Raw genomic sequence first — 27,447 nt, forward strand, 5'->3', positions numbered from 1 at the left:
AGGCCCTGAGTTCAAGCCCCAGGACCAGCACAAAGAAAAAGAAAAAACATGTCATCTTGATCTGCCCTGATCAATCAGGATCAAAGTATAGGTGGGGACCCCCTGGAATATTCAGCCAAACCCCTCCCTCTCACATTGCTACATCCCCCTTCCTTGCTTCCCTCTGTGGGAGCCCCAACTTTGCCACGGGTTCTCCTCCTGATTCGGGGTGATTGATTCTTCCCCAGCCTGGGCAGGAAAGTCTGTGAGACTCTGATCTCCAATGAACCACCAGAAAACCAGAAGTGGTGCTGTGGCTCAAGGGGTAGAGCGCCCACCTTGAGCTAAAAAGCTGAGGGACAGCGCCCAGGCCCTGAGTTCAAGACTCAGGACTGACAAAAAAAAATGAGCTGAGCAAACATTTGAGTTATATTGGTGTGTATGTGTGTGTGTGTGTGTGTGAGAGAGAGAGAGAGAGAGAGAGAGAGAGAGAAAGTATAGTGGAGCTTGAACTCAGGGCCTGAGGGCTGTCTCAAATTTGTCTCTCAGGGCTGGTGCTCTACCACTTGAGCCACACCTCCACTCCCATCTCTTTTTTTCCAGTCGTGGGGTTTGAACTCTGGGCCTGGGCGCTGTCCCTCAGCTCTTCAGCTCAAGGCTGGCGCTCTACCACTTGAGCCACAGAACCATTTCCGGCTTTTTCTGCTTAGGTGTTGCTGGGGATTCGAACCCAAGGCCTCATGCATGCGAGTCGAGCACTACACCACTGGGCCACCTTTCCAGTCCCCGCTCCCCCTTTCTTTATTTTTTTTTAAATTTGGCTGGTTAACTGAAAACTCAGAGTCTGGGCTCTGCTCCAGTGATCCTCAGATCAGCCCCTCCCTGGGTAGTGTGCACAGAGGTGTGCAAGCCGCTCCACAGGTAGTTTCTAGAGGTTTTTCTGTCCTGGGCCTGTTCTGCTTCTCCCATGATGAAGACACTGAAGGACATTGCAGGGGGGAGGGGGGGAGAAGAGAAAGAAGGGGAGGGGGAGGGAGAGAGAGGGAGAGAGAACTAGACCTCGCCAGGTTGTTTCGAAAGCCCTAGCATTTCCACCTGGAGCCAGGCAGGTCAGGGAAGTGGAGTTTGCATACTTGGGTCCCAGAACGTTCTGGAGTTCCAGCTTTCTGCCCCCGGGGGGGGGGGGGGGGGAGGGGGGGGGCATTCCAGCTCCAGGGTCCGGAAACCAGCCCGATCACAGGGTCTCCTCCCCCGTGGGGACACTTGAAACCACTTAAAAACACCGAGTTCTAAACTCGCCCTGCAACACGGGGGAGACCCCGGGATGGTCAGGAGGAAAAAGGGGGGGACAGGAGGAGCATGGGGGTGAGCGGGGGCGCGAAGTCCTGGAACTTGGACCCCCCCGATGGGCGTGGCCCGCGGCGGGCGGGGGCGTGGCCCGCCGCGGGGGGCGTGGCCCGCCGCGGGGGGCGTGGCCCGCGGCGGGGGGCGTGGCCCGCGGCGGGGCGGGGGCGTGGCCCGCGGCGGGGCGGGGGCGTGACGGACGCTTTCCGGCGGGGGCGTGGTTTCTGGCTGTGGGCGTGTCCGAGGGCGGTGCCGGCGGGGGTGTGTCCTCGCGTGTGGGCGTGGCGGGGTGGGGCCCGGTGGGCGGGGCCTGGCTCCCGGGGCGCCTGCGCACCGCGGCCCACCGCGCGCCTTTAAGGAGTGGCACTTTTTAAAAGTGCAGCCGGAGGCCCAGCGCGTCGTCCCCCCCGTCCGCACCGTCGGGTCCCCCCAGCTTCGCGTGTCCCCCCGAGTCTGCACACGGCCAGCATCATGCCTGTCAAAGGAGGCACCAAGTGCATCAAGTACCTGCTCTTCGGATTCAACTTCATCTTCTGGGTGAGTGGGGGGGGGGCGGCGCGCGTCCCGGGGTCCCGGGGTCCCCGCCTCCCGGGGTCCCCGCGTCCCCGCGTCCCCTGGCCGGCTCTGCCGGGGCAGCGCCGGGCACAGGCTCCGGGCGAGGCGCGGAAGGGGGGCGCGCGCGTTTGTGGGGTGCCCCCGCCCTCCTCGAGAAGAGGGGGCGCTGCTCCTCCACAGGCAGGGGAGCAGCGGGAGGGGGGACCCCGGCGAGGGGGGCCCTGAAGACCGATCTTGGCCCCGATCGTTTTGCTGGGGAATTTGGGGTGTTGGGGGGATCAGGGAAACAACAACAACAAAAGTGGGGTTCAGTCGGCTCGAGTTGCGAGGGGGGGAGGGGGGACCCACGCGTCATCGAGGAGATCGAGCCCCCCCCCCGCTGGCCGGGGGTTTGGGGGATCCCCGTACACAGAGTGGGGGTGCAGGCCGGGCTGGGCCTCGGCGGGAGGAGGAGGGGGTTCGCCCCCCCCCCGGGCCGTGGGAACGCCCCGCTCCCCCCCGTGGAAGACTCGCTCGTCCTGATTTCCTCCTCCTCCTCCTCCTCCTTCCTGGAGTGAGATACCGATCTCCAGCCCGGCGGGGGCGGAGGGCGGGGGCGGGGGACCCGGCGCTTCCGGGACCGATCAGGTGTCCCACCTGCGGGCTGCACCCCCCTGCCCGCCCCGAGACACCCCCCCACTGCCCACCCAACGCAGGCCACAGGCCCAGAACCCCCAAGGCGGGGAGCGGGCCGAGGCGACCCCAGGAGTCAGAAGGACCTTTTGTGTCCTGACTTCCCCAGCTCCACCACTGACGTTTGAGGCCCTGTCTAGGAGCTCCCGCCTGTAATCCCAGCCACTCAGGACAGGGAGAGATGAGGATCAACGTGGGAGGTATAGCCCCAGTGGGGGGGCCCAGCCTGGGATGGCAGTTCCCAGGCTGCACACGCGCACACACACACACAGACAGACATACACACACACTCACACACACAGACACACACACACAGACACACACACAGACACACACACACTCACAGACACACACAGACAGACACACACACACAGACAGACACACACACACAGACAGACACACACACACACCCCCTCAAAGGTGGATTTTTATTTTGGGGGTCACCCTCAGGAGACAGGGCCACAGAAACAAGTCGGGGTTCAACCACACAACAACAAAACCAAAAGAAAAGTTGGCAGGTCCTGAGGCCGGGCCCAGTGGGGAATCCGAAGGAAGCAGAAGACACAGAAGTAGACACCCCCATCCCTCCCTCTCTCCCACCGGACCTGCCACCGTGCTGACTTCCTGTAATCACCGACGCTGGCATCACCCCAAATATGTCCCAAGGCTCCTCCAGGCCCCGCTGGGCCCCGCCCTGCCCCGCCCTGGCTCTGTGGAAAGCTTTTGGCTCCCTCTGCCCGAGTCTGGCTTGGTGAAGGTGCCAGGCCGTCTGCTTAGAAAGCATGAAGCTTTAGGGCTCCTGGGGTGGGGGGGAGATGGAGGAAGGTGGATCTAGACTTGGCACAGTGTGTGTACCCCAATTGCCACCCCCAAGTCCACTCAGTCTGTGGCATGCCAGGCCTAGCAAGAGCAACACGCTGCAGTTAGGTGTGGCTTGCTTTGCATACTCCTCCCAGGCCCGGCCGGGACTGTTAGGTTGTGCTATAGGGTTGGGAATGATAATAGAGATGAGGTCCTGAGATTCCCTTGTGCACAGTGAGGAGACAGGAAACCAGAAATTGGGGTGAGGTGTGTTCAGGATCCTTGGGTCCCTCCTCCCCTCCTTCTTCCCTCTCTTGTCTACTTCGTGAGAAAAGAAGGGGGGAAATGTTAGGGAATTCATTTATTGTTCACTTGTACCAGTTTGGGGCCTTCTAGAATCAAAAGCCTGCTCTTCTAGAACATGGTAAAATAAAGGAATATATAGTCCCATCCAACCCCCCCCCACCCTGAGAGGTTGAGTGACTGTGTGTGTGTGTGTACACACACGCATGCGCATACATGCCAGTGTTTGGGGCTTGATCTCAGGACCTGAAGAGTTTTTTCCACTCAGGGCTGGCGCTCTACCACTCGAGCCACAGCACCACTTTCAACTTTTTGTTGGTTCATAGAGCAAAGAACATCACAGGCTTTCCTGCCCGGGCTGGCTTTGAACCACGATCCTCAGATCTCAGCCTCCTGAGTAGCTGGGATGTCAGACACCCCGCAGGTTAAAGGACTTCGTGCAGGGTCAGCCCGCTGGGGTCGCTCTGAGGCTCTGAGCCTGCGCAGAACAGCTATCTGCAAACCGAGTGTCCCAGGCCCACAGCCCAGCCAGCGATCGGCCTGGTTTTTCCAACATCCCAGGAGCCAGACTCTCTGAGCCTATTTTTGGTGGTTCCTGTGTTGGCCACAGATCTGCCCAGTTCATTTCCCTCATCCCCCGCGAAAAGAAAAGAAAGGCTGAGCGAGAAACATCTTCCTCGTGTTAGAGCGCAGGATGCCCAAAGTATTCTAGGTGGGGAACTGGGAAATCCAGGATTTGGCCAGGCCAGAAGTGTGTCCTCTGTGTGTGTGTGTGTGTGTGCGTGTGTGTGCGCGTGTGTGTATTGCAGGGTGGCATCTAGCTCTTATTCCTGAGCCACTCTGGACTGCGATCCTCCTGATTACATTTCCCCCATTTTCCCAGGGAAATAGCAGACTCCCACCCTTTTACTTGAACAGATAGGTAGCTCCACCCTGCCCAGCCTGGGGTGGAGGTGGAGTCTCATGAATTTTTGGGGGGCACAGGTTGGCCTCAAACTCTGATTTCCTCAAGCTTACTTCTCCAGGCAGCCCTCGGGAGCTTTCGAGTGTTTTGCTCCCGAGTTTTTGTGTGTTTGTTCGTTTGGAGACCAGGATCTTGCACTCTAGCCCAGACCGGCCTCGAACTCTTTCCCCTCCAACCTCTGCCTGATATTCAGGTCCCGACCCCACCCTCTCCTAGCTGAAATCCTAACTGAGATCCTCCTTCGTGATTGGACGAGAGGAGTTCTGGCCTGGCTGTGCTGGAAATAGGAAGTCCTGCCCCCCTGCCCCTCCCACCACCCAATAGCAAGGGAGGGGTGCCCTCCCTCCCCCACAGAAACGATATCCCCTGTATCTAAGGGAGGTGGCTTGAAAATGTAGACCGAGGTCTGGATGCAGAGACCTGGGTGTGAATCAGGTCCATTCCCAGCTTGCTTGAAAACCTTGGGGCGCAGGGGGGGGGATTGGCTAGTCAGGAACTGGTGGCTCCCGCCTGTCACCCCAGCTTCTCAGGAGGCTGAGATCTGAGGGTCGCAGTTCAAAGCCAGCCTGGGCAGGAAAGTATGTTAAGATTCTATATCTAACATGAATCGCCAAAAAGCCGGAAGTGGAGCTGTGGCTCAAGTGGTAGAGCGCCAGCCTTAAGCAAACAAAAGCTAAGGGGAGAGTGCCCAGGTCTTGAGTTCAAGCCCTAGTACTGGCATAGACAGACAGACAGACAGACAGACAGACACAGAGCAATTCCCTCCCAAGAGATAGAGCCATCTGAACCACAGATTTAGCTCAGAATCTTCCACACTCAACTCTAGTCCTTGGAGCTTGAACTCGGGGCCTGGGCGCTGTCCCTCAGCTCTTCAGCTCAAGGCTGGCGCTCGACCCCTTGAGCCACAGCGCCACTTCGGGTTTTCTGGTGGTTCCTGGGAGATCAGAGTCTCACAGACTTTCTTTGCCCAGGCTGGCCTCCACCCGCGATCCTCAGCTCTCAGCCTCCTGAGTCGCTGGGATGACAGGTGGGAGCCACCGGCGCCCGATACCACCTGCTCTCTCTCCGGTCTCCTTGGCCTCCGTTCCGGCCTCCGTCCCCGACGGCGAAGCCAGGACTCCATTTCATGTGTTGTTACAAGTTTGACGAGGTTTAGAGGTGGGTGGGGCCGGGGAAGAGACTGTCTGAAAATAACACTGCTGTGCTGAGAAAGAAAGTTCTAGAAGGCCTCTGTTTCTGGTGTTGGGGGTTAGCCATGGCTGCAGAGTCCAGCCTCCATCACCACCACCACCACAGCTTTCTGCCTTTGGCCTGTTACCTAAAATGGCTTCTCACGGCTGGAGCTGGAGCCGGGGGGGGGGGGGCGGGGTGCTCTGTTTGTTCTGGAACTTTCCAGCGGGACAAGAGGTGAGCTGAGGCCAGGTGTCTTCCCTGCTAAAGACAAACAAAACACAAGAGGTGTCCGGTCCCCTGGCCAGATCTTCCTTACGATGCTTTCTTTGAACCAATCCAGGGTGGCCAGTGTCCAAGATGCTGACTCCTGATGTCTGGGTGAGAGAGTCTTACACAGACAGACAGACAGACAGACAGACAGACAGACAGACAGACAGACAGACAGACAGACAGACAGACAGACAGACACACACACACACACACACACACACACACTCTTCCCCCAGACCTCGCTGTCCGCCATACACCACTAACCCACGGCATGTGGAAGGCTTTTGATAAGCAGCTACATCCGGGTCATCTCATCAGCATCTGCCCCCCAACATGAGCTTTCTTCCCTGGCCTACGGTCTCCTCACCCCTTCCTTTGAGGGGTGCGTGGGGGTGGATCCTTCCTTCGAATAGCCCTGGGGGAAGAAGGGGGTGGTTCTCTGCCCTCCCAGTTTCCTGTCCAGTTCAGTTGGAGAAGGAGGCAGGGTTTCTGGGGTGGGTAGAATGATCTGGAACTTACTAGGAGCTGGAGCATACCATGGTCTTTTCTGTCGGTCACTAGCCCGCAGGGTTTGGCTTGGGCAACCCAGAGGACGAGGCCCTGAGTTCAAATCCTCTGCGCTTCCCTCCAAGGGAAGCCTGACGCTCTTGTCTCATCGCTTTAATATTTTCAGTCCCAGCACAGGCGCGGTGCTGCACGCCTGTAGTCCCAGCCACTCAGGAGGCTGAGATCTGAGGACAGAGGCAGGAAAGTCCCTGAGAACTCTGATCTCTTCAGGTCCAAAAAGCCAGAAGTGGAAGTCTGGCTCAAGTGGTAGAGCACCAGCCTGGAGTGAAAATAAGCTCAGGGGCAGTGCCCAGGCCCTGAGTTCAAACCCCAGGGCCGACACACACACACACACACATCTCAGTCTCCAGTTCTGAGCCATCAGGAGAAATCCGTGGCGAGTGGAATTCTGTGGACACACGGTACAGCCCTTCCTCCATTTCGCAGCGCTGTCGTTGGGAATCTGCCTCAGTGCCTGGCATGTTCCTTTCCATCACGGGTGTGGGCAGCTGTGGGGAGCCGTGTCCTGTCCCCTAGATAAGATCATTTCATCATGATGAAGGCCAGCCCGTCATTTCCTTCCTCTTCCCCATCAAAATAAGACAATGACTTCATGACTTAATGGTTGGTAGCTTGGAGCACGCTGCGCACAGCTGACATCATAGATTCGGAAATCCTTACCTTCTTAAAGGATATGATGAAATCAGAGGGTCTTCCTCACAGACAAAAGGGAAGGAGGAAGGAAGGGAAGGAGGGAGGGAGGGAGGGGAAGGGCAAAAGGGAAGAGGAGAGAAGGAAAGGGAAAAAGAAAAAAGGAAAGAAGGGAAGAGAAGGGAAAGGGAGGGAGAGAAAAGGAGGGAAGAAAAGACGAAGAGAAGGAAAAAGAAAGCTAGGCATCAGTGGCTCCCGCCTGTCATCCCAGCTACTCAGGAGGCTGAGGTCTGAGGATCGTGGTTCAAGGCCAGCTTGGGCAGGAAAGTCTGAGAGACTCTGATCTCCCATGAACCGCCAGAAAACCAGAAGTGGCGCTGTGGCTCAAGGGGTAGAGCGCCAGCCTGGAGCTGAAGAGCTGAGGGACAGCGCCCAGGCCCAGAGTTCAAGCCCCAGGACCTGGTACAAAAAAGTAAGTCTTAAAGAAGGGGCATTTCCCATCTTGGGAGTTATGGAAACATGGTCACTCCATGACAGACAGACAGACAGACAGGAGCCGCTGGCCCAAGCGCTCAAGTGTGTAAGCAAAGCGTGTTGTTTACAGGGTGGAAAGCAAATGCGTGGTCTCCTGGAATTTAAGGCAAAACACCCACAAATGACCTTCCGCATCAGATGATTTTGGTTAAGAGCAGAATGGCTGCTTTCAGGAGGAAGGAAAAATGAGAGAGAGATTTATTTCTGGACTAGGAATCTGGCAAGCCTGCCGTGGAAAGTTGAATGAGCCTTCTACTTGAGAGAGAAATCTCCCGTGCTGGGCAAAAAATCTATATCCAGCTCCACCTACAGCTCCCCCCCCCCACCCAGGACTTTGGGTTTTTCCCCCCTTTGGTTTAGTTTGAGGTGGTTTGTTACTGTCTTTTTAATTTGGGGGCATTATTGGAGATTGGAACTCGGGGCCTTTGGTGTACTTGGTAGGTAAGGCACTCTACCACCTGAACCACGCCTCCCGTCCTGATTTTTGCTGGATGTTTCCGAGACGATAGGCTCTCGTGAAGTTCGAGAATCCTCCAGCAGGCCAGGATTATGGCTGTGAGCCATGGAAGCCTGGCTTGGCTGTGTTACGTGTTTAAGATTTTTTAAATGATCTTTTTCTAGAAACTGAGTTAGTGGAGGTCACAATTCAGCTTGGCCTAAGAAATCTGGAAGCTTTCACCAAGATCTTGGGGACTAGCCGGGCGCCGGTGGCTCACACCTGTCATCCCAGCTACCTGAGGTCTGAGGATCGCAGTTCGAAACCAGCCCGGGCAGGAAAGTCTGTGTGACTCTTATCTCCAAGGAACAGAAAATCAGAAGTGGCGCTGTGGCTCAAGGGGTAGAGCGCCAGCCTTGAGCTCAAAGAGGCTCAGGGACAGCGCTCAGGCCCTGAGTTCAAGCCCCGGTCTTGTGGGTGGCGCTTCTTGGGTGGGTGGAGAATCCAGAAGCCGAAGACTGACTAGCTAGTGTCTCCTTCTTACCTCCTAATCCGTGTGTGTGTGTGTGTGTGTGTGTGTGTGTGTGTGAGAGAGAGAGAGAGAGAGAGAGAGTTGGTCATGGGGCTTGAACCCAGGGCCTGGGTGCTGTCCCTGAGTTATTCATTAAAACCTGGCACTGGGGCTGGGCAGGTGGCTCAGTGGTAGAGCGCTCGCCTTGCATGCATGAGGCCCTGGGTTCGATTCCTCAGCACCACAGACACAGAAAAAGCCAGAAGTGGTGTTATGGCTCAATTGGTAGAGCGCCCGCCTTGAGCTGAAGAGCTGAGGGACAGCGCCCAGGCCCTGAGTTCAAAACCCATGACCGACAAAAACAACAACAACCTGGCACTCTACCATTTGAACCACGTCTCTACTTCCAGCTTTTCTTTTTGCTGGTTCACTGGACATAAGAGTCTTCAGAGACTTTCCTGCCCTGGGCTGGCTTTGAACCGTGATCCTCCGATCTCAGCCTCCTGAGTAGACGGGATTACAGGCGTGCGGGACTGCACAGCACGCGTCCCTGAGGCTGGGCTGGGCTTGCGGCGTCTCCTCCCTTCTGCTGAGGGGACCGCGTTGGGTTTTGTGGTTGAATTCATAACGTGGGCCTGGATGCCAGAGAGACCCGCCGCCCCCCCCCCCCCAAGAAGTTCTAGAACTTTCCAACAGTCCTCCCTTGGCCTCGGCGCTTCCTCTCCCCGGCTCTGCGGGGTGGGGGAGGAGGCAGGTGGGAGAGGGTGAGGGCAGCCTGCGACTGGGATCCTGTTTGTTCTTGCTTGGAGCTGCCCGCGCCCCGCCCCGGCCTGGCACTCCCTGCCCAGCCTGGTTGCTATGGAGATGGGCGAGGCCAGAGGCCCTAAAGGAGGTCTGACTTTTGTTTTGAAATGTCACCGCCTGTGTGTGTGTGTGTGTGTGTGTGTGTAAAAGGTTGGAGTGGGAAGAAGGGGGGAGGGGGGAGGAACCCCAAAGTAATCCACCTGCCCTCATTCAACCCAGGAAGGAGTCAGGCCTGAGCTCAGCCAGGAGGCTGGGATGGGAGGATCGCGCACTCCACTCCGCCGGCCAAAAACAGCGGGGAGAAAGCCAAAGGGACCCGCACACCCAGGCCCTGAGTTCAAGTCTCACCAGCACACACAGAAAACAATAATAATAGGAATGTAAGACCCACAAAACACAAACCAGGATGGTGGTTCTCTTCCCAGCCTCGACTTCCCAAGACAACTGAATAATGAGGAGCATTTCTGTCCTTTATTTACGTTTGAAACCCCTGGGTGGATCCCAGTGGCTCACGCCAGCTCCTCGGGGAGGCTGAGCATCGGAGGATCGGGGTTGAAGGCCCGCCTGGGCAGGAAGTTTCTATGATTTCCTTCTTAGTTCCTAGCTGGGGCACGGTGGTGCACGCCTGTAATCCCAGCTCCCCCCCACCTCCGTGGAGGCTGGGATGGGAGAGGATCAGGGTTAGAGAGAAGCAAGACGTCGACAAAGAGAAATCCAGAAGGAAAAACGGGTAGAGGCGTGGCTTAGCGGAAATGGAAAGTTTAGCCCTGTCAAGGAGCTGAGTTCAAAACCCAGTACCACCACCACTGCACAACAGAGCAGCGGATAGAAGGGAGGTGGGAAGGGCTGTTTATTTGACCCGCAGTCCCTTCCTTCCTCCTCCTCCTCCTCCCTTCCTCATCTTTGTATTTGTGCCAGTCCTGGGGCTTGAACTCAGGGCCTGGGCGCTGCTGAACTTTTGCCCTCCAAGGCCGGTGCTCTAGCACTTGAGCCACAGCTCCACTTCCAGCTTTTTTTTGGGGGGGGGGGGAGATGGGTTCCTTGGAGATAAAAGAGTCTCACGGACTCGTCTGCCTGGGCTTGGAACCGCTCTCAGCCTCCTGAGTAGCTGGGATTACAGGCGTGCGCACCGGCGCCCGGCTCTGCCCCAACTTTCTAGACTTTGAATTAAGCGTTTGGTCCTCTGGAATTGGAGGCATTCCGGGAATTTCCAGGTGTGCATCTCAGGGTGAGGCTTCTGGGCCTGGCTCTCCTGGTGATGTTGGTGACTCACCAGCTCCTGACCTTGACCGAATGTCTCCAGGGGAGGTGTACGTTTAGGGAGTGAGTAATTGGGGAAAGCAGAGAAAAGCTGGGGTGTAGCAGCATGGTAGAATGCTTACCTGGCATGAGCGAGGCTGCGTTCCAGCGCTGACCCCAAAAGTAAACCAGAGATATACAAGGAGCCGCGCTGATGTGTGGTGTGCGTGCGTGTGTGTGTGTGTGTGTGTGTGTGTGTGTGTGTGTGTGTGTGTGTGTGTGTGTGTGCCAGACCTGGGGCTTGAACTCAGAACCTTCGCTTTTTGTTTTTCAATCAACTAACACTTTCCATCGCCTGAGCCACAGCTGCCCTTGCTGGTTCTCTGGCGATCAGAGTCTCATGACGTCCCTTCCCCCACCCCGGGCTGGCTTGGAACCTCGCTCCTCAGATCTCAGCCTCCTGAGTAGCTGGGATTCCAGGCGTGATGGCTAGCGCCCGGCCTGTGTAGTATCTGTGTGTCCGCCGTACTCCTGGGAGGGATATTGCTTGTTCTCCACTTGCTGGTATTTGAGGGGTGTTTCTGGAACTCCCCACTGCCCATCATGGGGGTCACGGGGAGGGGAGGGGGGCAGAGATCAAGAACTAGCCCCAAAGCTAGCTTGTCTCCTGGCAGTGGGACTCATGGCCGCGTCCTCTCCCCCCCCCCCCCCCCTCTCTCATAGCTGGCCGGCATCGCGGTCCTGTCCATCGGCCTGTGGCTCCGATTCGACTCTCAGACCAAGAGCATCTTCGAGCAAGATAATAACCACTCCAGCTTCTACACAGGTAAGGGACTACAGGAGACCCCTCACCTTCTCCGCCTTTAGAGACCCCATGTTGATTCAGGGAATGGAGCCTGAGAAACTCAACGGCCACAGAAGCCACTCCCGGTCTCTTTTTAAGCTTGTGTAAAGTGTGTGTGAGTGTGTGTGTGTGTGTGTGTGTGTGTGTGTAGCCGTGCCCATAAATTTGTGTTTGACTGATGTGGTTTCTTCTCATGGCGCCTGTCTGTGGTGTGTTTCCCGGCGTGGGAAGTTAGCTCCGGCGAAGCTGTGGCTCTGTCTGTCCAGGGCTTCAAATCCTCCCCTCCCGTCTCCCCGGCTCTCTCCTCATTCTGTGACTTCTACCTCCTCATGCCTGAGCTTTTCCCTTTTAATTTATTTTTCTGGAGGGCGGGGGGGGGGCCAATTACCGGGACTCGAACTCAGGGCCTCAAGCCCCTGAGTGCCTTTTTCATTCAAGGCTGGTGCTCTACCACTAGAGCCGCACACCCCTGCGTCTGGCTTTTTTTTTGCTGGCTCCGTGGAGGTGAAAACAAAGAGAGTCTCGTGGCCTTTCCTCTCCGGGCTGGCCTCAGATGGCCTCCTGAGTAGCTGGGATGACAGGCGTGAGCCACCAAGCCCGGCCGTTTCTTTCATTTAGAAGCTTTTGTCCCGGGAAGGGGCAGTACTGGGAAGGAAGGCCCATGTCTCCCTTCCCACCCTTCCGGCAGCGTCTCAGGATCCAGAGGACAATCAGCCTCTTGGATGAAAACACAGTTGACATTAATCAGGGGGCTGGAGAGTGAATAGGGAACAGGGCTCCCGCCTGCCATCCCAGTGACTCAGGAGGCTGGGATCTGAGGATCGTGGTTCAAGGCCAGCCCAGGCAGGAAAGTCTGTGAGACTCTGATCTCCCATGAACCACCAGAAAACCAGAAGTGGCGCTGTGGCTCAAGGGGTCGAGCGCCAGCCTTGAGCTGAAGAGCTGAGGGACGGCGCCCAGGCCCTGACTTTCTTTCTACCTGGGAGCTCCTGGTGTCTGTTTGTGTTCAGTACTTGGGTTTGAACTCAGTGCCTTGAGCTTGCTCCGCTCGCTTAGGCCGCTGGTGCTCTACCACTTGGGCCACGCCTCTCACCTGGCTTCTTGCTGCTTATTTTGGAGGTAGCAGCTCACGCAGCCTTTCCTGCTCAGGCTGGCTTCGAACCACGATCCTCTGGCTCCAAGCCCCCTGGGTAGCTGGGATGACAGGCGTGAGGTACTGGGCCTTAGCATCTTGGAGGAGCGATGAAAGGCTGTCACACGCTACTTGGCCGTTTGTCATAAACTCGGAGTCTGGCTGTCCTTTTTTAGGCCTGACTTGGGGATATGGCCATTCGCGTCAGACTCCACGTGTCAGTTTGGTCATTTCCACGCACCCACCTAAGTTATTTTGAGGCTGAGCAAGTCATCCAAAGTGGGATGGGGGGACTCAGACCAGACAGACAGGTGTACGTCTGTGAGCGGCCGGGCATGGCGGCTCTAGCTACTCAGGAGTCAGAGATCACAGAGGTCGGTCTTGGGACTCCATCTCTAATCTCTAACGGATGGGTGTAGTAGCTCCTGCCTATCATCCCAGCCACGGGGAGAAACTGCAGTAGGAGGATCTCCACCTTAAGCCTTGGGCAGCGAGTTGAGACCTGACCTGGACGGTGATGCTCCAGGTAAAAAAGGAGCTGAAAAGGTCAGCAAGGCACTGAGTTCAGATCCTGGTCGCACCCGAAACATAAAAAAAGAACCAGTCCTGCAGGTTCCCGGGGAGCCTGGGTCCCCTGGCTGTTTGCCAGGGTTTCCTGGTCTCCACCGTGAAGGGAAGCGAGGGTTGGGGTGTGGCCCTTGGTGGCCAGAAAGAAAGGCAGAGTCTGGAGTCCCCAACTAACCAGCAAAAAGCCGGAAGTGGGGCAGTGGCTCAAGGGGTAGAGCGCCAGCCTGGAGCACAAAAGCTTAGAGACGGGGCTCAGGCTCTGAGTTCAAGTCCTAGGACTCACACACACACACACACACACACACACACACACACACACACACACACACACACACACACACACAGTGTCCATAGGCAAAGAGCCAAAGAGGCTTTGCTTGTGATCCCTCCCCAAAGCCCTTCCCCGAGCCCTTCCCCTCCTGTGTGTGTGTGTGTGTGCGTGTGTGTGCGTGTGTGTGCGCGCGCCTTGTGCTCTTGATTAGCTTGATTCCCTTCCACTCCAGCCTGGTGCTCTACCACTTGAGCCACGCCTCCACTTCCGGCTTTGCGCTGGTGCAGTGAGTGGAGATCAGCGTCTCTTGGCTGCGTCTGCCCAGGGCTGGCTTTGAACCTGCCTCCTCAGATCTCAGCCTCCGACGGAGCGGGGATTACAGGAGTGAGCTACGGGGTCCTGACTAATCTATTTATTTGTTCTTTCTCGCTGACTTGGCCTGGACATTTTTTTTTTCTTTTTTTAACCAAAAGGAGAATAAACAGCCTCAGGCAATGGACTCTGGGTAATCCTCAAGGAAGCGCTGAGCCGAGTAAGTTTTTCCATGAGTCAGACAGTGTTCAGTCGCTTTATAAAGGGGAACACGCCTTCGGCCATTACCAGCAAGCCTGCTCCACGCAGCTTTCCCCAAAGACTTGGGGAAAAGCCCAGCCCAGGGCTTGGGGGCGGAGCTCTGCGGCCGAGGCTTTCCCAGCATGCCTGAGGCCCTGGGTCCAACCTCAGACCCTGGGAGGGAGGGGAGGGGAAGGGGAAGAAAGGGGGAGGGAAGGGAAGGAAAGTCACCCAAGCTCTCTAGCAATCCCAGAACTCTTTGGGGTGACAGGGAGACCTGCTTTGGGTTTTTGTGCTGGTCCTGGGGCTTGAACTCAGGGCCTGGGCACTGTCCCTGGCTGGCCTCAAACCGTGATCCTCCGATCTCAGCCTCCTGAGGAGCTGGGATTATAGAGGTGAGCCGCAGGGCTTGGTCAGACTCTGTAGGCAGCAATCACCTAAGCAATCTGCCCTGTCTTCCCTGAACTTGATAGGGCCAATTCTGGGTCCTTCGAGAACTTGCTGGAGCCAATAAGCAGACTTACAGCCTGCCAGACTCTCTAGTTTAAATCCTCCTCTACTGAGCCTCCATGTGGCAATATCATTCAACCCCTCCTCAGAGGCCCATTAAGAGAATTTTCTCATTGGGGCACCGGTGGCTCACGCCTATAATCCCAGCTACCCAGGAGGCTGAGATCTGAGAGACCCAGTTCAAAGTCAGCCCAGGCAGACACATCCAAGAGACTCTTCAGTCAACCAGGGGAAAAAGTCAGCCCTGAAGGCATGGCTCAAGTGGTAAAGTGCCAGCCTAAGACAAGAGCACAAGGCCCTGAGTTCAAGCCCTGCTATATCAAAAAGGAAAAAGAAAGTTTAAGAAAGAAAGAAAGCGGGAGAGAGAGAGAAAGAAAGCAAGAAAGCAAGCAAGAAAGAAAGAAAAAGAAAGAAAGAAAGAAAAAGAAAAGAGGGCTGGGCAGGTGGGTCAGTGGTAGAGCGCTTGCCTTGCATGCCTGAGGCCCTGGGTTCGATTCCTCAGCACCACAGAAGCAGAAAAAGCCGGAAGTGGCGCTGTGGCTCCAGTGGTAGAGCAAAGCTCAGGGACGGCGCCCAGGCCCCCAAGATGGCCAACAAAAGAAAAAGAGAAGAAAGTCAAAAGCATTTTGTGTGTGTGGGTCTACACAGAACTGTGGCTTTTTTTTTAAACAAGGCCAAAGTTGGGGCTCTGATGTACCCCCAGTTCCTGCGGGGGGTGCCAGGCCCCACGCCCCTGTGCTACTCAGGGAAAAGCCCTGGCGCTGGGGCGGCCCTCCCAGTGGGGTTTTGGTTGTTGGTAAATGCTGCTCTCTCCCAATGGCTCCCCATTTTCTCACCCCTGGCACCCCAAGGTGTCACCTCGGCTGTGACCCGGCTCTCCCCCTCCCCGTGGAGGGATCTGGGGTCCCCCAGGTCCAGCCTGTGTGGGCCGCGGGGACCAGCTGGCGTTTGTCCCCGGGCCCAGTGCAGGCCGGGCGCTCGGGGGAACAATGCGCACATTCATGCCAAGCGGGGCTTGCCAGCATGCCCACGTGATGGCACCGAGACACACAGACGCTCCCTGTGTGCCCCCTGCTCCTGGGGGGGCTGCGGGGGGTGGGGGGTCCCCACTGTCTGCTGCCCTCACCGCCAGCTGCCATGCAATGTGTGCGAGGGGGAGGGGGAGGGGAGGGGGGAGAGGGAGGGGAGGGGGAGGGGGAGGGGAGGGGGGAGAGGGAGGGGAGCGGGAGGGGAGCGGGAGGGGGAACAGCTCAAGTGTAGCCCTGACTCTGCAGCCCCAGGTTCGAAGACAAGGTTTTCTGAGTGGTTCCTGGGAGATCAGAGTCTCACGGACTTTCCTGCCCGGGCTGGCTTTGAACCGCGATCCTCCGATCTCAGCCTCCTGAGTCGCTGGGATGACAGGCGGGGGACCCCCCCCCCCCCGTGCCTGGTGCCCTGGTGTGGTTTTATAACGTGATGACCCATCCTTGTGTCCTCCAGATGAGTCACCGCATTTGTTGCCCAGATGTTGGTTGGATCATTTAATCCTGGCAGGAATCTGCGTGTGCATGTGCGTGCTTGTGTTCTGCCACTGAGCTACATTCCCAGCCTCGGCCATCTCTGTGAAAATGAAATAAACACCCAATGGGGCCAGGGGGCTGAAGCCTGTAGTCCCGGCTGTTAGGAAAGTAGAGATCAGAGACTCGTTGTCCCAGGCCAGCCCAGTTATAAAGGTTGCTAGACTACATCTCTCATCTATGACTGGGCATGGTAGCATACGCCTGTCATCCCAGCTACTCAGGAGGCTGAGATCTGAGGATCACGGTTCAAAGCCAGCCTGGGCAGAAAAGTCCCTGAGACTCTGATCTCCAGTGAACCACCAGAAAACCAGAAGTGGCGCTGTGGCTCAAGGGGTAGAGCGCCAGCCTTGAGCTGAAGAGCTGAGGGACAGCGCCCAGGCCCTGAGTTCAAGCCCCAGGACTGATACACACACACACACACACACACACAAAGTACTGAAGGGTGGTGGGGAGGGAAGGCGAGGGAGGGAGGAAGGGTTAGCTTCCACCCTGTTGTAGAACTGGCCTTCCATGTCAGACGTGGTGGCTTTCCAGGCTGCTGCTTGCACGTTTGGGTAGAGCCAGCCTTGTAGCACAGAGAGGCTGTGTAACCCTCTACTGGTGGCCCGCAAAGGGCAGGGCAGTCCACTGTGAGCGGGGGCCCTCTGGGGACCCCGCCCCAGCCTCCCACCTCAGGAATGTGCGTTGTTTGGGGTGTCTCCCACATCCCCCCCTCCCCATGAGACCTGGCAGTGCTGCCTTCTGGCTAAGAAGGATCTGTCCCCCCTTTATGAAGAGTCCCTGCCACCTCGGTGCACTCTGAGGATCTCCTGGAACTCTCTAGCAGCCTCCCTCTCACGCTCTCATTTTGCTAGGAAAGGAAACTGAGGCCCAGCTGATGGGCAAGAGCTGGCCAGAGGTCAGCCCAGCCACCGGATCCTCCAGCCAGGCACTGGTGGCTCACACCTGTCAATCTAGCGTCTGGGGGGAGGCTGAGGTCGGAGGATCCCAGGTGGAAGCCAGGCCAGGCAGACAAAGCGGAGAAACTCCTTTACCTCTAATTAACCAGCAGCCACCACCTTTCGACGTAGAGGTGTGGTTCTAATAAGAAGAATAGTAATTAAATTTACATTTAGGAAGTCTTCTGATGTCCACCCAGCCAGGGGAGATGATCCTAAGTCGGGTGCACAGGGCAGGACACCCCAAAGCAGGGGTGGACACAGCATTCTGGGGAGAGTCCTCCAAGTCCCAGGATGTGCGTCCGTCCCATTTGGGGGTGTCGGGGGGAGGGGAGGAGGCAGGAGGCGAGGAAGGCCAGGAGGCCCCCGGCTCAGCCTGGCGTCCTCTCCTCTCCCCACCCCGCTGCTCACACCCACACCCCCTCCTCAGGAGTCTACATTCTGATCGGAGCGGGCGCCCTGATGATGCTGGTGGGCTTCCTGGGCTGCTGTGGCGCTGTCCAAGAATCCCAGTGCATGCTGGGGTTGGTGAGTGCCCCTCCTGTGTCTCCACGTGTCTGTGTCATGGCCACCGCCATGTTGGTGGGCCGCCATGTTTGTGGGCCAAGGCCCCGAGGCCTGCCCTGGCATTACTTACCCCTTCCTCCGGGTTCCACGTTTGTGTTTGTTTCCCCCCCCCCTCCCCTCTTTTCCCTTCTCCACCTCTTGGTCAGGAGTGTGCCCCCCAAACTCCACCGTGGGTGCCCCAAGTCCACAGTGAGTGTCTCATGGCCCCCTGACCGCTCTACCCTCCCTCTCCCGCTGTGGGCTGGAGCTGGGCCTTACCCTGTTGCTAGAGGGTGAGAGTCATGACTCTAGGCTGCCCCTTCTGGAAGGTTCATGTGTGACACACACACACACACACACACACACACACACACACAGTTCCAGACACCAGCTGATTTTCACAGCCAGCCAATTGGGGGCTCTCACCGCATCCTCTCTTTTTCTCCCAGTTCTTCGGATTCCTCCTGGTGATCTTTGCCATCGAGATCGCTGCAGCCATCTGGGGCTATTCGCACAAGGATGAGGTGGGTGTGGCTGGGGGGGGTGGAGATCTCTTAGGATCCTGACTGGGGAGACTGAGGTCTGGAGAAGGAACACAGCTTGCCACAGGTCACACAGCCCGACACTGAGCAGTGGGGGGAGAGACGGGCGCTACTCAGAAGGCTGGGGTAGAAGGATCAAGGTTCGAAACCCCAGTCCCAGCTGACAAATCTGAGAGGTTCTTCTCACCAACGAACCAGGAAGAAAACAGGGAAGAGATCTACCCAAGGTGGAAGGGAACAGGAGAAAAGTGGCCAGGCCAGGTTCTTAGAGAAGGTCAAACGAGACCCAGGGAGAGGTTGGTCTACCTGATGCCATTTTCCAAGAGTGCAGACATGTGGCCTTGAAAACAGTGGCTGCGTGTGTCACACGCCGGTCTGTGCATCCCAGGTGATTAAGGAGGTCCAGAAGTTTTACAAGGACACCTACAGCAAGCTAAAGAACAAGGATGAACCCCAGAGGGACACTCTGAGAGCCATTCACTATGCGGTAGGTTTCTCTTTGCCCGTTTCCGGGGTCCTGGCTGCACATCCGGGTCCTTCGATTCCAGTTCTGGGTTGTTTGTTGTTCGTGTGTGTGTGTGTGTGTGTGTGTGTGTGTGTTCATGTGTCACCCCCATTTCTCCCTCCTCTCTGCAGTTGAACTGCTGCGGTCTGATTGGAGGTGTGGAGCAATTTATCTCAGACATCTGCCCCAAAAAAGACCTTTTGGACAACATCCAAGTTAAGGTAAACTGAGGAACTCTCTGGTGCTACTGCTCCTATTGGCTTTGGATGGAGGGGGGGCCACACAGGGGAAACAGGAAGTGATTCATCTAGATCTCGAACACCGCATTGCTGTCGTGCCCTGGCCTCCTGGGACAGGCCTCAGTGGTGGACAAGTCCACAAACTTGCAAGGCTCACGCCCGCCATCCCAGCTACTCAAGAGGATGAGAGCTGAGAGGATCAAGGTTCAAAGCCAGCCAGGGCAGGCAAATCCAAGGAACTCTGACCCCTGAAGAACCAAGCAAAAAGCCAGAGTGGAGGTGTGGCTCAAGTGCAGCTAAGTGTATGAGGCCTTGAGTTCAAGCCCCAGTACTGGCGTGTGCGCACACACACACACACACACACACAGAGCGCGCACCAGAACTACTAGCCTGCCAAAGGCCGAGGGCTGGTCTTTGGTGCCTTTAATCCTAACTACGCAGGAGATGTGAAGAACGGAGGGCCCGAGCCAGCTCAGGCCAAAAATAACAAAGTCCCGAGACCAGCTCCAGCCAATCAGCAAAAAGGCAGGCTGGAGGCATGGTTCAAGTAGGAGAGCACCAGCATGCGCAAGAAAGTAGCTCAGTGGGGGAATGGCTGCCTTGCGTGCCGTCCCCAGGCCCAGCAAAACACAGGGGAGGAGAAGGGGGGCGGGGGGAGGGGGTGGAGGGAGGGGGGTGGGGAGGGGAGGGAGGGGGTGGGGAGGGGAGGGAGGGGAGGGAGAGGGGGGAGGGGAGGGAGGGGGGAAGGGAGGGGGAGGGAGGGAAGGAGGGGGGAGGGAGGGAGGGGGGGAGGGAAGGAGGGGGGAGGGAGGGAGGGGAGGGAGGGGGGTGGGGAGGGGAGGGAGGGGAGGGGGAGCCCAGGCCTTGCCCAAGTTCCCATGGGGAGGGAGGGGAGGGGGGCAGAGGAGGGGGGAGGGGAGGGAGGGGGGAGGGGGGAGGGGAGGGGGGAGGGGAGGGGGGTGGGGAGGGGAGGGAGGGGGAGGGTGGGGGAGGAGGGGAGGGGGGAGGGGAGGGGAGGGGGAGCCCAGGCCTTGCCCAGGTTCCCATGGGGAGGGAGGGGAGGGAGGGAGGGGGGAGGGAGGGGAGGGGGGTGGGGAGGGGAGGGGAGGGGAGGGGGAGCCCAGGCCTTGCCCAGGTTCCCATGGGGAGGGAGGGGAGGGAGGGAGGGGGGAGGGGAGGGAGGGAGGGGGAGGGGAGGGGGGGGTGGAGGGAGGGGAGGGGGAGGGGAGGGGGGGCGGGAGGGAGGGAGGGGGGTGGGGAGGGGAGGGGAGCCCAGGCCTTGCCCAGGTTCCCATGGGTGTCCCCAGCCCCTTCTCAGGCCTCCCGTTCCCTGGGGGCGGGGGCTGAGGGAGGGGAGTTGGTGACCCGGAAGCGACTGTGTGACCCCGGTCCCCTTTGCCCCCTAAGCCCTGCCCCGATGCCATCCAAGAGGTCTTCGACAGCAAGTTCCACATCATCGGCGCGGTGGGCATTGGCATCGCCGTGGTCATGGTGAGTGGCAGGTGGTGGGGAGGGCGGGGCCTACGCTCTGAGCATGCGCAGTGAGGCAGGGCCTCCTTCCCAGGTACCACGCTCTGAGCATGCGCAGTGAGGCAGGGCCTCCTTCCCAGGTACCACGCTCTGAGCATGCGCACTGGGCGGGGCTTCCTTCCCAGGTACCACTCTCTGAGCATGCGCAGTGAGGCGGGGCCACTTTCCTAGGTGTTGCTCTGAGCATAGGCAGGCGGGGGGCCTCCTTCCTAGGTACCACTCTCTAAGCATGCGCAGTGAGGCGGCCTCCCTCCTAGGTACCACTCTATAAGCATGCGCAGTAAGGCGGGCCGCTTTTCTAGGTACCATTCTCTGAGCATGCGCAGTGAGGCGGGGCCACTTTCCTAGGTGTTACTCTGAGCATGCGCAGTTAGGCGGGGCCTCCTTCCTAGGAACCACTCTCTAAGCATGCGCAGTAAGGCGGGCCACTTTCCTAGGTACCACTCTCTGAGCATGCGCAGTGAGGCGGAGCTTCCTTCCCAAGTACCACTCTGAGCATGCGCAGTGAGGCGAGGCCGCTTTCCTAGATATCACTCTCTGAGCATGTGCAGTGAGGCGGAGCTTCCTTCCCAAGTACCACTCTCTGAGCATGCGCAGTGAGGCGAGGCCTCCTTTCCAGGCATCACTCTCTGAGCATGCGCAGTGAGGCGGGCTGCGTTCCTAGGCACCACTCTCTGAGCATGTGCAGTGAGGCGGGGCCTCTTTCCTAGCTACCACTCTGAGCATGCGCAGTGAGGCGGGCCTCCTTCCTAGGTACCGCTCTGAGCCTGCGCGGTGAGGCGGGCCTCCTTCCTAGGTACCGCTCTGAGCATGCGCAGTGAGGCGGGCCTCCTTCCTAGGTACCGCTCTGAGCCTGCGCGGTGGGTCCTCCCTGCGCCTGCGCAGTGTGGGGGCGCAGGGCCCGGCGCGCAGCGGACCGGGCTCGAAGCGCGAGGCCCGAGCAGGCGGCCAGGGGGTGGAGCGCCGTCATCCCGGCCGCTCCGAGGCTGCGATCGGAGGCCCCCGGTTCGAATCCAGCCTGGACTGGAAAGTCACTGAGACCCTCGCCTCCCACCAGCTGTCAGACAGCAAGCCCCGCCGGTCAGCCCGGCCCCAGCCCGGGCAGGGAAGGCCGTGAGGCGCCGACCTCCCAGGAAACACCCGAAAACCGGACGTGGTGCCGCGGATCAAGGGGTCGAGCGCCAGCCTGGAGCACAAAGCTCAGGGCCGGCGCCCAGGCCCCGAGTCCAAGCCCCAGGCCTGGCATCAAAACAACCACCACGCTCGAGTCAGCTTTCACTAAAAAGACACAATGACACAATGCACCACACCAGGATGAAAACAAGTACTGGCCTCGGGCTGGGGTGGGGCTGGCGGCCACAGACCCTGTTACACACGCACACACGCGCACACACACACACACACACACACACACACACACCTTTACCTCCCCACAGAGCCCTGACCCCTGTAACCACTGCTGGAATTTGAGCTTTTAGTCCTGTCCTTATCATCTGTCGAGTCCAGTGGTCCTTCTCATTCTCCAGCCTTCATCTTCATGCTTTAGTACCTTATTTTGGGGGGAGGATGAGGGGGGGCGTCAGTCCTGGGGCTTGAACTCAGGGCCTGGGCGCTGTCCCTCAGCTCTTCAGCTCAAGGCGGGTGCTCTACCCCTTGAGCCACAGCGCCACTTCTGGTTTTCTGGGGGTTCATGGGAGATCAGAGTCTCACGGCCTTGAATTCCAATCCTCACACCTCAGCCTCCTGAGGGGCTAGGATGACAGGCGGGAGCCAGCAGCACCCGGCTCTTTAGTACCTGTTAACTCCCAGAAACCTCCTGGGTGCTGTTTCCTTAGTCATTTGTCCTTGGGCCTACCTCGAGATGAAATCGCCCCTATCCTTGTGTCTTGCAGATTTTCGGCATGATTTTCAGTATGATTTTATGTTGTGCCATCCGGCGGAACCGAGAGATGGTGTAGATTCAGCTGGCAAACACCTGAGCAGGAGACTTCCCCCCTGATAGCGTTGCTTGTTTTTATTCTTGTTGCTGTCCTTGGCTTTGGTGTTGTTTAGGGTTTGTTGTTTTGTTTTTTTACCACTAACAGGCTTCCTTTCGCATTTCTAAACAAAAGTCATTTCCTCCCTGTCCTGTCATGCATTACCCCATATTGACATGGTGGGGGAGAGATTTAGGGGTTTGCTTGGCTTTCACCTTCTATTTTTAAAGATATTTTGTATTTTGTATTGTGCTTGCTCCATGTAGCAGAAATCCTGCAAAGAAAGGTACTACGCAGCCCAGACTCTACACAGAAGATGTTGTACATAGAGAGAAAATTTTCTTTTTTGCCTTACATAGATTTAAAAGGAAAAAAAAATGTCTATCAAATTTAATCGGGTTGTAACTTATATTTGAAGACAATTTGATACATAATAAAGATGATGACAATATGTGAGGGGGGTCTGGGAGGTTTGCTTCCATTATTTCCTTTCATGTATTGAGTTAGTGGTTTACTGGGACTTGAACTCAGAGCCTGGGTACTATCCCTGGGTACTTTTCCACGCTCGGTTGACGCTCTACCACTTTGAGCCACCGTCCGCCCTGCTTCCGACTCTTCGCTGGGCTTCATTGGAGATCAGAGTCTCCTGGATTTGCTTACCCCAGGCTGGCCTCCAACTAGGATCCTCCAGATCTCGGCCTCCTAATGAGCTGGGCTGACAGGAATGGGCTTCACAAGCACCCAGCTTCAAGCAAAGAAGTTGGATTTGAAACCGGCTCAGGGATAAGGGATCGGGGGATAATTTCTGCCCCCAGCCAGCTCAGCCTTCCCTGTGGGTCTGGTGCATTTATCTCCACTTCCCGTCTGGCCCTGCCAGATCTCCGGCGAGCTAATTCAATTTCTCCCCTTTTTTAAATTGGATTTTTCCCCTAGGCCATCTGCTTCCCCAGTGGAGTGCGGGGCAGAATAGAACTTGGTTCAGTACCCTGTAGAACTGCCGGAGCCGCCAGCACCCACTCGCTCTGACTCCCCTCCCTCGCTACCACCTGGGGACGCAGAGAGACCTGGGTTGTGTTTTGGGTTTGGGTGGTCCTGGGGTTTGAACTCAGGCCCTCACACATGCTTAGGCACCTCCCCAGCCCTTCTTGCTTTATTTATTTCTCCAATAGGATTCTCCCACTTTTGGCCTGGGGCCCAGCTTATTGGTTGAAACTTGGATGGGGGCAGGGTCTCCTGGTGATTTCCTGAGTAGCTGGGATTACAGGCAGGAGCCACCACACCCAGTCAGTCACTTGGGGACCTGTACAACTTAGTTGGCAGTTACACTGCCAAGGGCAGCATCTGTTGTAGATGACGGGGGTAATGTAGACTCATGGTGCACTGCCTGGTCATAAAGAAGAAGAACATCCTGGAACTGGTCATTATGTTAATCAAAAGACAAACAGAAAACAAAGACAAAATGCCACACACATCCCGAGTTCTCTACGTCTGAATTAAAGCAGGCAAACCTGAAAGGAGAAAAGAGACTACAAGAGATTGGAGGTGTGGAGGGGCTGGGGGGGTGGGTGAGTAGAAAAAAGATTGATCAGAGATGGATGGATGGGTGGGTGGATGGATGGATGGATGGGTGGTGGGTGGATGGATGGGGGGGTGGATGAATGGATGGAGGGTGGGTGGGTAGATGGAAGGGTGAATGGATGGATAGGTGGGTGGGTGGGTGGGTGGGTAGATGGATGGGTGAGTGGATGGATGAGTGGTGGATGGTTGGGTGGATGGATGGAGGGTGGATGGATGGGTGGATGGATGGATGTATGGATGGAGGGTGGATGGGTGGGTGGGTGGGTGGGTGGGTAGATGGGTGGGTGGATGGATGGATGGATGGATGGGTAGATGCATGCATGGATGGATGGATGGATGGATAGATGGATGGATGGGTGGGTGGATGGGTGGGTAGATGGGTGGGTGTATGGATGGATGGATGGATGGATGGGTAGATGCATGCATGGATGGATGGATGGATGGATAGATGGATGGATGGGTGGATGGGTGGGTAGATGGGTGGGTGGGTGGATGATGGATGGATAGAGGGTGGATGGGTGGGTAGATGGGATGGGTGGGTGGATGGAGGATGGATGGGTGGGTGGATGGATGGGTAGATGCTTGGATGGGTGGGTGGATAGATGGGTGGGTGGGTGGATGGTTGGGTGGGTGGATGATGGAGGGATAGAGGGTGGATGGGTGGGTGGAAACATCACACTGAACCCCAATACTACACGCAATTAATCTGGACCCCGGTATTATGTGCAATTAGTACGTGTTTAATGATGGTGGTGATGATGATGATGTCGGCACTTCGGAGAGGAAATCAAGCAGGAAAAGCCAGCCAGCCACCTCCCTTTCCCCAGAAGCGCCCCCTCCCCTCCCCTCCGCGGCCGCCGTACCTCTGTGCCTTCATTAGACGCTCGGGAGCCGGGCACGGCGGCTTCCCGCCTGTGAACCCCAGCGACTCAGGCGGCTGACACCTGAGGTTGGCGGTTCAAAGCCAGGCCAGGCAGAAAAGCCCATGAGACCTGGCTCCCAGGAGTTCAGATCCGGCCGGGGACACTTCCTGCGTGACCTATGACCTTCTGGATCCCTGTGGTGGGTAATTCTGGGAGAAGATGGGAAGTGCTCAGGGCTGGCGCTCTACCACTTGAACCACACACAGCGCCACCTCCAGCTTTTTCTGTGTCTGTGGCGCTGAGGACTCGAACCCAGGGCTTCATGCATGCGAGGCGAGCGCTGTACCACGGAGCCACCTGCCCAGCCCTGTGGAGATTTTTTACCTTAATAAAATATCCACCTCCCAGCCCTGCCCACGCCGCTGAGCAGCGCCCGGCTGCGCTCTTTATTCCATTTCCTCTCATTCTAGTATTGTAGCTTATTCGAGTCTATTCTGTTTCTCGAGGCCTGGTGGAAGCCACTAATTGAATAGGAGCCGCTAATGGGCTGTGTCTCCCCGTTAAAACGAATAAATACCGCCCTAGACGCTCTCATTACTCAACGCTAGCTTCAGAGACCAGAAAAAGCGAACCATGAGCAGCAGAAACTGAAGCAGCCGGCAAAGCCCAAGAACAGAGAGACCCTTCATCAGCCCAGTCCAAGCCTGACGCCAGCTCTCTGCCTTCCACTCGGACTCCTCGCCTTGCAGCCACACACACACACTGCACACACAGCGCACGCACACTGCTCTGGTCACGTGATCACGCCTGGGGACATCGGTGACCTCCCGCAGGTCACCACACCCCCAGTCCCCCGTGGCACTTTCTCCACCCCCCGCTTTTCCTCACTGCCACCACTCGGGAGGCTGAGATCCGGAGGATCGCTATCCACAGCAGCCCACCCAGGGGCAGCGGAGGAGAGAGACCCCATCTCCACAAGAAGCAGCAGGAAAGCCCGGGGCCGAGGAGAAAACTTCAGGGTGGAGCCACGATCCTGAGGGACAGAGGGGGACATAATTAAACCGACAGTCTGTCATTAGCTCATTTCCGTTCTCCTCCCTGCTCCTGGGAGGCTGGGACTCTCTCCTCACTTGAAGGGAGAAATCTGGTTTCTCCTGACTCCTGTCCCCGGGGTGGGGGTGTGGGGGGGTGCCCCAAGCCCTCATTTGGGGGTGATCTGTCCTGGGAAGTCCTGCTGATCTTTCCCCTTGGAGCTGGGTGTCACTGATGGCAGAGTAGATAGAGCGAGCAGACACAAACAGAAAATGAGGACAGGGCCAGGTGCCGAAGCTGCCGCCTGTAATCCCAGCCAACTCGGGAGGCCGAGGTCTGAGGATCAAGGCGTGAAGTCAGCTGGGGGGAAGGGAAAGTTCATGAGACTCTGGTCTCCCCTGAGCCGGGAGTAGAGCCATGGTGCGAGGGGTAGAGCACCAGCCTGGAATGGAGAAACAACTAAGCCAGAGGTACTGAGCTCAAGCACCAGAGCCAAAAATACATAACACACAGGAGCCCGAGCGGAGCCCGGAGGGCGGGAATTGTGCCACGGGGGGTTAAGGTTACCAGGTCGATGAGAAAAACAAACAGGTTAAGGAAGTCTCTGACTCACACACCGCGAGCAATGGGGCAGGATTTGAACCCAGCACACACCACACCTGGAAAGCCACAGTTTTGTTCACCCGTGAGAAAGGAAGCAAGAGACACCGAGGGGACAGACACACACGCGTGCGCACCCACACACACACATTTCCACTTGCATTTGTATTTTCACACTTCGAGCTCATGGTTAACATGCAGCTGAGGCCGGGCACCGTGGCTCACACCTGTCATCCCTGCCACTCAAGGAGGCTGAGATCAGACCATGACAGTGCCAAAGCCAGCCAGGGAGAGTCCACGAGACTTGAACTCAGGGCCTGGGCGCTGCCCCTCAGCTCTGGCTTTTTTCTGTGTCTGTGGTACCGGGGAATCGAACCCGGGGCTTCATGCATGCTAGGCGAGCACTCTACCACTGAGCCACCTGCCCAGCCCAGAAATGGGCTCTTCACTGACTTATGTAACTGTGTCCTCTCCGTACATCACCTTTATAACAGCAATAAAAACGTTTAAAATGAAGCCAGAGGCAAGAGGCTCGTAGAAGGAGGGAGAGAGGAAGCGTAGACAGGAAGCCCAGACGTGGGACACGGTGGGAAGGTGGGAAGGAACGCCGTTCTATTCCAGGACCAGCTTTCTAGAAGCTGCTCTGGGGTCTGGGTGCCCGTACTCACCCCTGCAATTCCAGCCACGCAGGAGGCTAAAACATCCGAGGATCGCAGTGTGAGGCCAAAGCTGGGCTGGCAAGTGGGAGAGACTCAAAACCTCCAATTAATGAGCAGGCAAAGCCAGAGTGGAGGCGTGGCTCAAGCGGTGGAAGGCCTTGAGAAGAAAACCAATACGAGAGAGAGAGCTGAAGGCTTACACACACACACACACAGCTCACA

At 57.3% G+C, this 27,447-nt stretch overlaps 1 protein-coding gene and 1 long non-coding RNA gene across 2 annotated transcripts; one reads left to right on the forward strand and one right to left on the reverse strand.

Annotated features, from left to right (window-relative positions):
* The first annotated feature begins 1,674 nt into the window (after positions 1–1,674).
* Cd9 (CD9 molecule) lies at positions 1,675–22,949 on the forward strand. The gene is made up of 8 exons (XM_070005008.1): positions 1,675–1,860; positions 11,506–11,608; positions 17,586–17,683; positions 18,151–18,225; positions 18,632–18,730; positions 18,880–18,969; positions 20,395–20,478; positions 22,410–22,949. The coding sequence occupies exons 1-8, from the start codon at positions 1,795–1,797 to the stop codon at positions 22,473–22,475; spliced, it is 681 nt and encodes a 226-aa protein (XP_069861109.1). The 5' UTR covers positions 1,675–1,794; the 3' UTR covers positions 22,476–22,949.
* On the reverse strand, positions 22,727–27,447 carry LOC138815607 (uncharacterized). The gene is made up of 3 exons (XR_011368402.1): positions 27,235–27,447; positions 24,935–25,143; positions 22,727–23,238 (listed from the first exon to the last, which is right to left on the reverse strand). It is a non-coding gene; the product is annotated as an uncharacterized lncRNA (long non-coding RNA).

Source organism: Dipodomys merriami, unplaced genomic scaffold (genome assembly GCF_024711535.1).
Source record: "Dipodomys merriami isolate MVZ:Mamm:240054 unplaced genomic scaffold, mDipMer1.0.p SCAF_654, whole genome shotgun sequence".
Taxonomy (NCBI): Eukaryota; Metazoa; Chordata; class Mammalia; order Rodentia; family Heteromyidae; genus Dipodomys; species Dipodomys merriami.